Raw genomic sequence first — 12,891 nt, 5'->3', positions numbered from 1 at the left:
GATTTATTTTTAATCTTTTTTTAATATAGAGATTTTATATATATATACTAGCAAGAGCCATACTTTACTGTCATATCGATCCATTTTAAACTAATTGTGCATGCATGTACAGTAGGCAGGTACATGTAAGTACAGAGGGTTCCGCTTAATCTGATAGTCAATTTGTCAGAGAAAAATTATCAGATTAACCGATTATTATATTAACCAATTTAGCGTTTTTGTGCTCTTTAATTTTGGTAAAGAATAAAATACAACTTGTTTCAATACATAATTTATCAACAAAAAGATATAATCTGTTTGTCAATAGTTTGAAATGAAATAATTTACCTTGCATTAGCAATGAAATAGCATTTTAGCCGTTATTTTGTTTGTAAATGCTCAAAAGAAAATGTTTCCCTTCATCACTGTTCATTACGATGGTTTCAATGTGGCGGCCATTTTGACAGGAAGTAGTAAGAGGAAATGGCTATTTGTCTGAACATTCCCTCTTTTCACCTGGACAATTTATTTTAATTCTTTTTCTGGTATATAGAATGCTCTTAAATAATTAATTATGCATGATAACAAATTATTTGAATTTTATTCATTAAGTTTTCTACCCCGATGTAAAATTGAGAGTAATCAGAATTTCCTCGATGTCACATGTTCCCAAGCACTTTTGATTCAGAAATTACATGTTTAAATAATTCTTAATGGTGCAAGCCTAGCATGAAATTAACACAGGCAATTGGTACATGAAAAAACAGTAAAATGTGTACACAGGTAAGGTCAGTCCTGTGTGCGGTCATCCGGAACAACTATCGATGTCGGTAGCTTTCATCTTACGAAGAAGTGAGACACCCGTGTGTGTTAAAGTGAAACTAATGCCCTGTAAAGAGTTACTGTGTACACAAAAGGGGTGTCAACTAATTAAACAAAGGAATATAAAGGTTTTAGAGGGTGGGCTGAACTATCGATGTCGGTATCTTTCATCTATCGACCAGCTGACCATCTGTGTGCGTTGAGCTGTGACTAATCCCCTGAAGCACCCTTATTTGCAAGTTTTAGGCACGTGCCAAGCTGTTTACACAGTGAGAGGTTATACACGAAGTGTACATGGTGGAAGAGGTGTGAAAACGTTAACTGATATTTGATCAGCCGACAGAAATTGTATCAGATTAACCGAAAATGACATTTTTTCCAATCAGATTATCAGTAGAAATTACAAAGGCTTATATAGCAAATGGATCGGTGTTTTGATTTTATATCAGATAAACCGAATTATCACATTAACCGCGATCAGATTAAGTGGAACCCTCTGTATATGAGTAGGGAGGTAATAAACGATAGGACATTTTGAACTAAATAAAAATGAATAAAATGAAAAAATAACCAGGTAAAAAAATTATGTAGATATTGCATATAGTCAGACCATTAAATTTAAAAGTGGGAAATTACACACCTACAAACAGGTACCGGTGTAACCGTGATCTCTCTCTCTCTCTCTCTCTCTCTCTCTCTCTCTCTCTCTGGGTAGGGGGTCGCGCTGTATGTATCATAACCATTAAAATTAGTAACTTTTGCATACTTATTGTAGAGCAATACTCTCTCAAAAATTCTTTGACGTTCGTACCTAAATAAAACTATATGTTGACAATGTTGCAAGGTATGTGTAATTCTTGCTGCGCTCACCAGAACGGTAGCACCGTAAAACATATTACATTAATTCAGATTACTTTTTGTGTGTATATATATATATTTTTGTTTTTGTCATTCTTTGTTTTATACGATATAACATGGTTTGGGAAGTTTACGCTTTATAAAACACAAAGCGGTTTATAAAAATTAAAGCGTAAACTGTTTCAAACCATTTTATATTGTTTAAAACTAATAAATATTGAATTCATTGCTTAGAATTTAATTTTTTTACTCATCATTGTAGATAAAAATGGTCATTTGACCTTTGAAATGATGTAAAATTGTACAAAATTCAAACGCAACGTCAGGCATATTGATACAATTTTACGTTAGTCTTATTATGACGTAGGCAACATTCTTTATATGATATAAAATAATTTTCTAGCCAATCAGAAGGTGTGTTACAACCAGAATTAAATTATTAAGATTTCAAGAGACAGTACGATTAAAAAAAAAAAAATTTGTTCTGTGATATTCTTCATGTACTAGGAGTTTTGATAAAGATTTGAACATAATTATTAGTTATATGAATAGTGAAAGAAATACTGAAATGTTTTCTGACTTTATCACTGTTAAGGGACCTAATCAACCTTTCATTGGTGTCAATTATTAAGACCAACTGATAATTACCAAATTACCGCTCCATGAGTTCTCTACATGCAAATAGACCGCTCTGCAGGCTATAACAGTATAGCTCCAGGCAATAGGGTTTTCAGGATCTCTCTTGCATTCATGGAATCCCAGTGACGTTATGTGACCTCTTGGGACCCCCAAATGATGAAACACATCTAGTAATGAAGATTAGCAGAGCTGGCCATGTTAAATCAATCTAGAGTTTCTCATTGAGTCCCAGAGGGGGACAAGTAATTAATTTGACCAATAAGTTTGTGTAATTAGACCTGAGGCTCAATAGATAAAGAATGAGAAAAATATGAGGAAAGGTGTTCCAGTTTTCCTGTGGTTGTAATTTGATTCTCAGTACTGTTGTCATCTGTTTTTATGAGCGTAAGCTATGAAGTGTGTAGTATCATACACTTAAAAAGGCAAAGTGTAATTTAGACTCGATGGTCATCTCCAAATTGAAGACAAAATATCTCTTACCTTTATTTTTTTCAGTTTTGTCTCTTACTATTCTCTTTTTCTTTGTTTATCCTTTTTTACTCTGCAACTTCACTGGTCCTGGTTTACCTCTCGTTATCACTTACACCTCTTAATTCTATCTCCCTCACTATCTCTGAGACATTCATCTCTCTCTCTCTCTCTCTCTCTCTCTCTCTCTCTCTCTCTCTCTCTCTCTCTCTCTCTAATCAACTTCTATTATTATACATATTCAGTATTCTGCAGTATTCATTGGTTTTCCCATTTTGATACTCTCTCTCTCTCTAAAACAGACTTCTATCATAATACAGTATTCTGCAGTATTCATTGGTCATGGTTTCCAATTTTGATATACTTACTCTCTCTCTCTCTCTCCCTCTCTCTCAGGAGAAATTTCAGCCTCCGATGTTGCTTATCTACTATCTAGTTTCCCCAGTGTTAAAGTAACTTTCCCTCATTTTCTTCAAGCCAGAGCAAACACTGTCACCTAGGTATTAATAATCTAAACAGTAATTTGACTTCATTTATGATTTCTAGCGAGTCTTGATCAGATATTGTTGATGATTTTCTGCCAGTCTATACATCATGTGACTCGCAAGCCTCGGAATTGGCGATTCTGATTTTATCATTGACTTCCGTTTTTTATTTCTATTTGATTATTTCTAGTTTTTTAACTGAATCAATCATCTGTACATGATACAAAAAAAAAATTTGGTCTCCATTGTAATCATCAGAATTCTAATAATATTTTTTTGTCACGAGCATGCAGCATGGTTTCCAGAAGAAAAAAAAACCATTTGTAGAAAATGGCCAAGGGAAATTTTGTTTTTAAGACAGGACTTGGGATGAAGACAAGGTCTTATATGTTGTTAGGACAAGACTTCTAATGGCAACACAATGTAGAAAATGCTTTTAGTGAAATTTTACGTTTTGTTAAACTTAGTTTGTGTTGGTACTTTGAGATGCACAGAGGCGTTAAAGGAACACATTTTAATAGCGAAACATAAGTTAACTTTTAAGGACAAAAAACTTAATATTTTTAGATGGACCGAGGTTGAACAAGGACAAGAGACATTGTAAGCAGAAAAAAATAGCAAAAATAAACGCATTATATCCGCTGTCGCCTAAATTCTCGATTGGCTGCGTAAGCGACATTTGTATAGTTATGATGGAGGTTTTGATTTTTTACTCCTAATTGTGGAAGCATATAAATTTGATATTTTAGATATTATTGAAGTTTGGTATTGAAATTTGATTGAGATAAAATAATCAATGTTGCTTTTAAGAAATTTGTTACGTTATAATGGACATTTTTTCCCTTGTACAGATTTTGGAAAATGTGGAAACTCAATTTATCCCTTGTATAAATAGAAAAAAAAATTGAATACTGAATTTTCCCCTTGAAATGTATAGATTACAAAAAAAATAGATTGAGACGTAATTGCATCAAGCAAAAGTTTGATATCCATAAAGTTAACTAAGTGAATTGGTAAGTCTAACAGTCTATATATTCATGTGAAATATTTGCATGTTTGTTCCAAATTCATGAGACAAAAAGAAATTTAAATAAATAGACCATTCATATTCAGAGAGACTTGCTTTTCCATGAATTAATGAAAATTGATAATCATAATTTATTCTTTATACAGGTGACTTAGATTTTTTACTGAAATGTTTCTGCTATTTATTTTGATGAAGTCAAAGTTTAACTTTAATATATAGAATAATATTGTTTGTAGAAAATTTGAAATTTTGATAGATGTTGCCATTTAACAAGAATAAACTGCAAGTTATGATCAAATTTAATTTAAAAAATGCTCAGTTTAATTCTAACAAAGTATAATCATATATATTCATATAATAATTAATAATACTTATTAAATACAGCAAGTTATAATTAAAAAAAAAAAAAAAAAAAAAGGACAACAGAGACAGAAAAATGAAAGATGAGTTTCACTTTGGCAACATTATATGGATGAAAGTTACACGGATTTGGGACCAGAATTTCAATTCAGAATAATTTTGTTATGATGGTAATTACAAATACTGTGAAAATGTAAGCAATTTATGGATGAAAAAAAAAAAAGCACCAAAAAATTAAGATAATTATGCTGTAATTACCATGATAACAGGTGTAAATCTCATCAGTTGCCATTGTTACAGAACAAAGCTAAAAAAAACTCAACAGTCGTCATGGAGACAGGTTAATATACAAACTTAGATTAAGCCAAGTCTGACACATTCAAAATGAGTATATTGACATTTATTTGTTTGATAAATTCGTAAAGCGTAAAACTTAACAAACTTCGAGGGGATTCTTTGCTGTCTTTTGATTGTGTTCCTAATGAAGCTTTATATATATAATTGGGAAGAAAGGGCGGCTGATTTCAGCCAGCACCCTATAATTGTACTGTTGCTTTTAAGCTACAGACAGGCCATTGTTTCTCTAGAGATTTGCTAGACTTGAGTCACTTCCGTTTTGACGGTACTGTAGTGGTTGTTATGAATCCCGTTCTTTAGTATCAGGTTTCCGTTGTTGAAGTTTCTCACGAACGAGCACATAAACAAGTTTTTAAATGTGTCCCTAAACTGCTGACTCATGATACAGTACAACAGGAAGTTGATCGCACTGTTTATCAGGACCAGAAGGTCCATCACGTCCCCGAGATTCGAGTACACTTGGTTAAAAAACGTATCGTTCAGACCGCTGATCCCGGCCAGAATCCCTTGTGGGAATTCGGTCACCACGAAAAACAGAACCACCATGACCAGCATCATGGTTGTGCGGTTGTGCTCAGAGGACATCTCCTCATTGTGGCGACTGTTTGATTGCGACAGGAGCCGTTTGCGCCGGACACTCGCCTGGTGCATGGTCATGATTATGAGGGTGCTCAGGATCGTCAGTAAGATGCACGGGGCAATTTTAATGATCACACCATATATCCAGAATGTGATTGGCTGATACAGAGGGTTATTTTGCACCAGGTCGCTCTTTTCGATCCAGTATCCACTCACGGTGAGATTCTGTGTGGCGTTACGGTCCAGCTCGTAAAAATCACTCAGGTCTTTGACTTGATACAGAAAGTAGTTAGGGACACACAGGACGATGGAAACCACAACAATGAGGATTATGGTCAGTTTGGCTCGGGCGAGGCTGCACCACTGGTTAGCTACCACGTGGTGACACACAAAGATGTACCTGAAACCGCAAAACAAAGAAAATTCAGAACTAAGAAGATCACAACTAATTCAAAAGTATTGTTTGTTCATTCCAATTTTGTTTAGCAACAACTTATGAAAAACTTTTAAATATGACCTTAATATGAATCGCAAAACAGAGAGAATTTAAAGCTAAGAGGACCACAACAATTCAAAAGTATTTTTTATTTAATTCCAATCTTGTTAATTTTGTTTGGTTAAAAAAACTTTATATTTTTGGTTTACCTTTAAATTTAAGCATAGATAGGTGATAATAATAATGGCTAGGAAAGTTTTGAAGGCTGTTAAATTAATGTTAAAAAAAACTTTTTATAATGCAAAATAGATTTTTTTAAAACTGTGAAAATAGATTAAAATGGAGAAAACACTTATTCAATGGTGACTTTATACTATTTATATACTTCTCAAATTCGAATAGAAGAATTTGAATGTATTAATTAAAATTGAATGATAGTTTCCATGCATATATTAAATTTTTTAATTTTTTGTATAATTAAGAGAACCATCAATGTTTTCTGTTAAAGATTGGTTTAAGTTTTATGACACCGTTTCAATGATTCTAAAACCACAATGTCATTATAGCAGGAACGTTTCCATGGAGACTTGATTCTTTGATAACTTAAAAAAAAAAGAACTTACTTGATCCTTTTTTAGTAAAAAGGTTAATGGGAAGGAAATTTTGCATTAAAGAAGGAAGATATGGTTTATGAAGAAATCTCTATGTAATACGCACTCAATGAGGAGAAAATTGGAACCTGGGTAACTAGAGAAAAAAATATATTAAGGTGGCTCACTACACCTTGAAATATTTTCTCAAATCAGCAGAAAATTACTTGATTGTGATAGATATCATAATGGATAAGAAGTATTTAAGTCAAATAGGGGGGAAAATGTGCAATTTTTGATGAGAAATTACATTTTCGAAAATTTAATTCAGTAAACATGAACAAAAGCTCCAGGTGGATTCGAACTTATGATCTGCAGTTCAGAAGCCCAATACTTTAACCACTGACCTACGATGATATACAACCCAATCGAACGATATGAACAGTTTAACAAAAGATTTAAATCACCATCTTGTGACGTAGTGTCTTAAAAAGTATAGGTCTTGGTGTAATGAGGTACCTTAATAGATTATCAAAAAAAGGCTGAAAAAGTTAAATGATTTTTTTCTCTATTTTTTTTTCTTCGTAAAGCTGTTGTCTCATATCAGCTCATATCAACTTTTACAAAATCTTTGCAAGTCATTAACAAGTTTGTCTTAAATCTGCAGAAATAGGAAGACATATTTGTATTTGATATATGGTTCAAATGAAAACTACTGGCTTTAAAAGGGTACATGAAAACTTCTAGTAGCTCTATCATGTCACTTCTGTAGTTCATCCAAATTACATTAACATTTGAGTCTTGCATTTTCAAAAACAGGACGGAAGAGACTGTTTTTTGTTCCTGTATCTCCTGTGGTTTTGGATGAAGCTCATAGAGATATTTCTGTCTTTTTGAATCATTATGACGTGCTAGCTAGCTCTTTCTACATGCAGGTAAAATGGCCATCAGCTCACTTTGAGGACAGGTTTTGCGGGGATTATGGTATTGATTAAAGTCACAGGTCTGTGAATTTAAAATGTTCCCTGAATCTCCAAGTGGAGTTACATGTAGTACATTTTTAACTGGGTATTCCATGGGAAAATCCAATTATTGAAATGATGAAAATGGCTGCCAAAAGGGTACCCCTTTTGTATGGATAACTCATCCTATAGTTTTCAAGATAAGGTGCTTTCTGTTTTGCAGATCAGTTTTACATATATCAGATGTTCATATTTACTTGGATTTTGATTTTTATAATTTATGCAAAAACACCAGCTGTTGAACTTGAGACATTCTTTTGCATTACATTGCGCATAGGTACCCCTTTTGTACAGGAAACTCCTCCTACAGTTTTCAAGATAGGAAGTCTTAAATAATTTTGTATTGCAGATCAATTGTACATATATTAGTAATTTTTTGCCGAATATTGCATATAAAGTACCCCATTTCGCTGGATAGGTAGTGTTTATCAATTCAGGGTCGACAAATGGATTATGTTTACTGTTCACACTGAAGAAAAAACCCAGTTTGCTGTCAAATTAACAGCTTTTCTCTTGTTAAGAGTATATTGCAGTGTTAACTGCAGTAATATGCAAATTTAAGTAACATTCACTGGCTTTTACAAAAGCTTGTTGATGTGTCCCAGATGCTTGTCTTTATAGATTGAGGTTTAATTAAGTGTTTTGATGACCAAGGCCACACGTAATTTTAGTTCTACAGTGATTTTTATCCACAATTTGTGAATTAGCTTTCCTGAGGATTTGAATGATAAGCTTATTCTTCAGAAGAAAAATGTTTCAACTCTTATATTTAGAATCTAACAACTCTTAAGTTTTGGATGAAAATCTAGAAAACTACAACTTAATTAATTGAAGGGTGCTGTGATGAAAATAACATTTCTTGCCTAAAACTCATATATAAAGATATATGAATATCGTATTTAAAATAAAAAAGACTTTTGTTGTAAGAGTTGGATTTAATTAAAACAAAATAAATCCCCTGAGTTGACAAAAGTCATGAAAGATGGGGGTTTTTTTGCGAAGAAAACATTAGGAGGATTATCTCAATGTTTTAATCTTACTTTTTTTGGGGGGGGGGGGGCCATACTTGACTTTCAATTTTTTGAATTTTGACTAGGTAGCTCATTATTTCTCACTGATGCATATTTCATTTTGGTGCAAGATGCAAATTCTGTTGAAAATTGCTTAGACTATCATGTCAGTTTTACAGTGAAAAAAAAAAGGAGCGAAAATATCAGAAGTATTCATCGATCACTTTCATTCACTTCTTTGAACCTTGTATTCTCTGTTGGGAATGCTTCTCCTGCTGTGTTTGAATTTTTTAATGGCAGTGATGTAATCTACACCAATCAGCAATGATTCAACTGTACAGTTTAAGAAAATATTGCCTGGTGAAATTTAAGGTTTCTTAAATTGTAATTGAAATGCACACAGTTTGGCTTTACCTTGCAGGGCAGATTTAGACAGGAAGTAACTCTAAAAATTCCTATACATGTATATTTATAAATCAAATAATGATTTACCCTAATGAGAGTTTTGTCTCTACATGACCTCTTCAGTGTCCTTTCTTTCAAAACTTCTTTCAGTCACCCAAAAAATTGATTGATATTGCTCATAATAAGAAATAAAATCGCAAAAAATAAATGAGCCTTTTTTGCTACCAAAATGCAAAACTATGCATCTGCAGAAGAAAAAGGTTATATGGTACTCATGGATCCTGGGCAAAAGAATAGGGGGTTAAGGTATTGGGAGCCAGTTGGCTAAGGGGTAAATTTACCTGAACACGGCCAGGGAGACAGTCAGCCACATAGCCATGTTGTGGCAGGTGATGACAGCCAGGTTATTGACGATGATAAAGTACATCCATCCCTCGGTGTGTTGGTACCTGTCCAGCGGCTGTGTGATGATGTAGAAATACACCGCGTACACGAAGTAGATAGACATTGTCACCATGTCGGTGATGGCCAGTGCCGTCAGGATGCAGTTGGTCGGGGTAACCATGTGTCGCCGCGTCAAGACGATGATGTTGACGATGTTGGAGATGACGCCGAACAGACAGATGATGGAGCTGATGTAGCCATGGTATTTCATGTAGTTACGATTAAACTGTAGGAAGCTGCTCATTTCCGTCGTCGTTACAGGGGAGGTAACCCCTGCCGTCACAAGGTCTGTAGTATTCATCATGTCGTGTAACATTCCCTAGTTAGCACACATCACATTGGTCTCTAGTTGACACAGGATCAGAACAAGAAAGAAATTGTTTACAGCACAATGTACAGTATGTAAGAATACCGCCGTGTTCTTCCGATGATTGTGTTATCTGTTGATGATCAGATGGCGTAGTTCTTACGTGCTGTCATCAAATTCATCAGATATATTTTCCTTGCTTCATATACTTGATAAATTTTCTTTTATCAAAACTACTTTATTCTTTCGTCACTGTTGGGTTTTTTTTTTCCGTCACTGTATGAGTTATCTAACACAGGTATTCTGTTCTTATTTTACACAACTCTTTCTATGATTGCTGACAACACTTTACCGTATAGACATGTCAAATACAGCAATGGTCTTTGTTTTTCTCCCATTTGAAATGTCAATTCCTAAGGAAGATCTGTTGACGTCAGTTCAATATGAGGTCAAAAAAAAAGACTCGTAATTATAGCTCCTCTTTGTAGCACAGCAGTAGGAGGCCAAAAATCTTGCGTACTTTTCAGTCTAGGTCTCTCAGATGTTTGTGTTTATAATCTGTTTTTGGACGAGGACTTAGAACATGCCACAATTGTCAGAAATTTTGATTGAAGACGGAAATTAGTCTGTAATACGATCTGAAGAGGCGAGTAGATGTCCAGAGTCGGTTGGTTCTTATTTGCAGACAAGAGAGCAGTGGAGGAGAGGTCAAGTTCCGCATCAATTTCCTACCCTAATCTTTTTTGCTTCTCTTCTAGAATAAGCTAATCACATGGTCTTGAGATCCACCAATCACAGTTCTCGGTTTTGTTCTCATACCTCTCCCTTCTTCAGCCTATTGGGGGTGTATGGTATAGTTAATTACTTTGGGTTTGTGACAACCTGTGAAAAAAAGAAAGAAACATCATATTGGTTAGCTTCCAGTATCATATGTATACATGCTAGAAATGAATTTGGACAGAATGTTGACCTCGTCAAAGGATGCTATCTGTTATAGAAAATGAATCTCAGTCGGCTGTAATTCATATAACAACCTAATACATTCGTACGTGATGGAATTGAAAAACAAAATACAATACGTCATATGTGTTGCAAAATATTTAGTTTGTAATTACTTATTGCTAAACAGATTTTGATTAGCACCTAAGGTATTGAAGGCTAAAATGAAATGGAAAACTTGTTTATTTTTCAATCAATTTGATGATATAATGATTTACTTTTGTAATGTTGTTTACAGAATCTCACATTGAACATGTGTATTAATTTCAGACATATTAAAAATCTTGCACACCTGAAAAAGCCAATGTTCCCACCATTATAAGGTTTAGTTGGGTTGTTTAGCAGTGTTTTTTGTAATAATAAGAGGCGGTTATTGGGAGCCACGAGAGACCATTATACCAGCTCAGTTTGACCCAAATTGTCGACAAATGTTGGGCCGACACTTTGAAAAAAGATACCAATGGATGATTTGAAATTTATTTCTGTAGAAATCAATAGAATTGCTTCATTACTTTGTCATTAAGGCCTGACTGAGTAATGGGAATTAAAGCCTGCCTGACATCGGTAGAATCACAGCCATCATCACAGGCCATCGCATGGTTCTTGTCGAGATGCAAAACGATGATTTACTCAGTGACTTAACTGGGGGAGCATCGGTCTATTCAGGGATGGTCATATATCTGATGGTTATGGTCATGTTATAACACATATGAGTATTTATCTCTACTAGATTAAAAAAAAAATAAAACCCATATGAAGGACTGTGCGTGTCTTTTGTCTGTTTTTCATCTTACTGTTAGATGTGTCTGTTTGTCTATCTGTCTGTCCATCTGTCCTTTAGTGTTTGTCTGTCTCCATCCATCCATCTGTCCATCTGTCTGTGTGTCTGATCACCTTTCCATATTTTTACTTGTCTGACAAGTTACATTAATGGGCGGCTATATTACATCAAAGAGGAATACATTAACTATAATGTAGACAAACACCTGGCATTATGGAAAAGAAAAAATTAACAAAGTAGTATCGAATCGGGGGCTTAATAAAAAAAACAGTTGTAGGTATATTGCGAATACAATGTCTTTGATACAGTTAGGTATATTGCAAATTTGTAGATGACTAGTCTAGCTCTAGTACAATTGTTTGATCACCAGAAATTGAATATGTGAATGTGCATGACAATGAAAAATCCATAGACATTTAACAATGAATTCCTGGACATCGTAATACAGGTTTGTAACCAACTGCATGATTTTTAACAGTCTAAAGACTACTCCTCTACACACCTAGCTATCTTGACTCTCAGTGTTAGACGGGATTGAGTGCAACATGTTGACATGTTGACATACTGTTAGGCGACATACAGTTGTTGTTTGAATAGCCCATACAGTAAAACTCAGTTATAGCGAAGTCCTAGGGACCAAAGGAATTACTACGTTATATCCGTAATTTGTTATATTCGTATAACAAATTCGTAATAAGCGCCATATATGTTTTCTTTCACCAGACTTTAATTTTTGTTAATTTAGGTTTAAAAAAAGAATTCATTACATTGATACCTTTAATAATCGGATTGTGAATTGAAAAAATTATATGAAATAAATTCATTCAAACTGTTTTATTTATTGGTAGTGCAAACTTTTCTAAACTGTAAAGAAATTCGTTATAAAGGTGTTAAATTTAGTTATTTTTCACCTCTACAAGACTCAAAATCAGTTCGCTATATCCATTAATTCTTTGTTTTAACCGTAAAATTTAGCAAATAATCTCTAAGAATTTTACAGAGGATTCCAAAATTCTTCGCTATATCCAAAAATTCGCTATATCTGTGTTCGTACTAAATGAGTTTTACTGTATGTAGTTAAAGGGGATTATTTTATGTGACCATAGACAACTTACAGCTGTTGTTTGAATAGTCCATAGATTGTTAAAGGGGATCAAATCATGAAGATTTTCATTTTGAATGGCAAATGCATAACTTATGGTGGTTCATTTTTTAAGATAATAATGATTAGAAAATTATAAATGTTGTATCAATGAAATGAGAAATGTTCAGTAACTGAAACATAAATTTGTTTTTCTTTAGTCCTGAACTGTCATGCAATTA

General features: G+C 33.8%; 2 protein-coding genes and 1 long non-coding RNA gene across 5 annotated transcripts in view; 1 reads left to right on the top strand and 2 right to left on the bottom strand.

The window, feature by feature from the left end:
* Positions 1-12,891, top strand: part of LOC128159449 (protein MON2 homolog) — a 556,747-nt gene that overhangs the window by 434,766 nt on the left and 109,090 nt on the right. The window lies entirely within an intron of this gene.
* Positions 4,560-9,873, bottom strand: LOC128159491 (G-protein coupled receptor dmsr-1-like). Its single transcript, XM_052822608.1, has 2 exons — positions 9,379-9,873; positions 4,560-5,974 (listed from the first exon to the last, which is right to left on the bottom strand). The coding sequence occupies exons 1-2, from the start codon at positions 9,795-9,797 to the stop codon at positions 5,233-5,235; spliced, it is 1,161 nt and encodes a 386-aa protein (XP_052678568.1). The 5' UTR covers positions 9,798-9,873; the 3' UTR covers positions 4,560-5,232.
* LOC128159528 (uncharacterized) overlaps positions 9,880-12,891 on the bottom strand; it is a 34,693-nt gene continuing 31,681 nt past the window's right edge. Inside the window, exon 3 of the long non-coding RNA XR_008240149.1 lies at positions 9,880-10,670. This is a non-coding gene — a long non-coding RNA (uncharacterized LOC128159528). The remainder of the gene's footprint in view (positions 10,671-12,891) is intronic.

Source organism: Crassostrea angulata, chromosome 8, assembly GCF_025612915.1.
Source record: "Crassostrea angulata isolate pt1a10 chromosome 8, ASM2561291v2, whole genome shotgun sequence".
NCBI classification, from domain to species: Eukaryota; Metazoa; Mollusca; class Bivalvia; order Ostreida; family Ostreidae; genus Magallana; species Magallana angulata.
The sequence above is the reverse complement of the archived record's forward strand: the minus strand, read 5'-3'. Positions and strand labels throughout refer to the sequence as shown.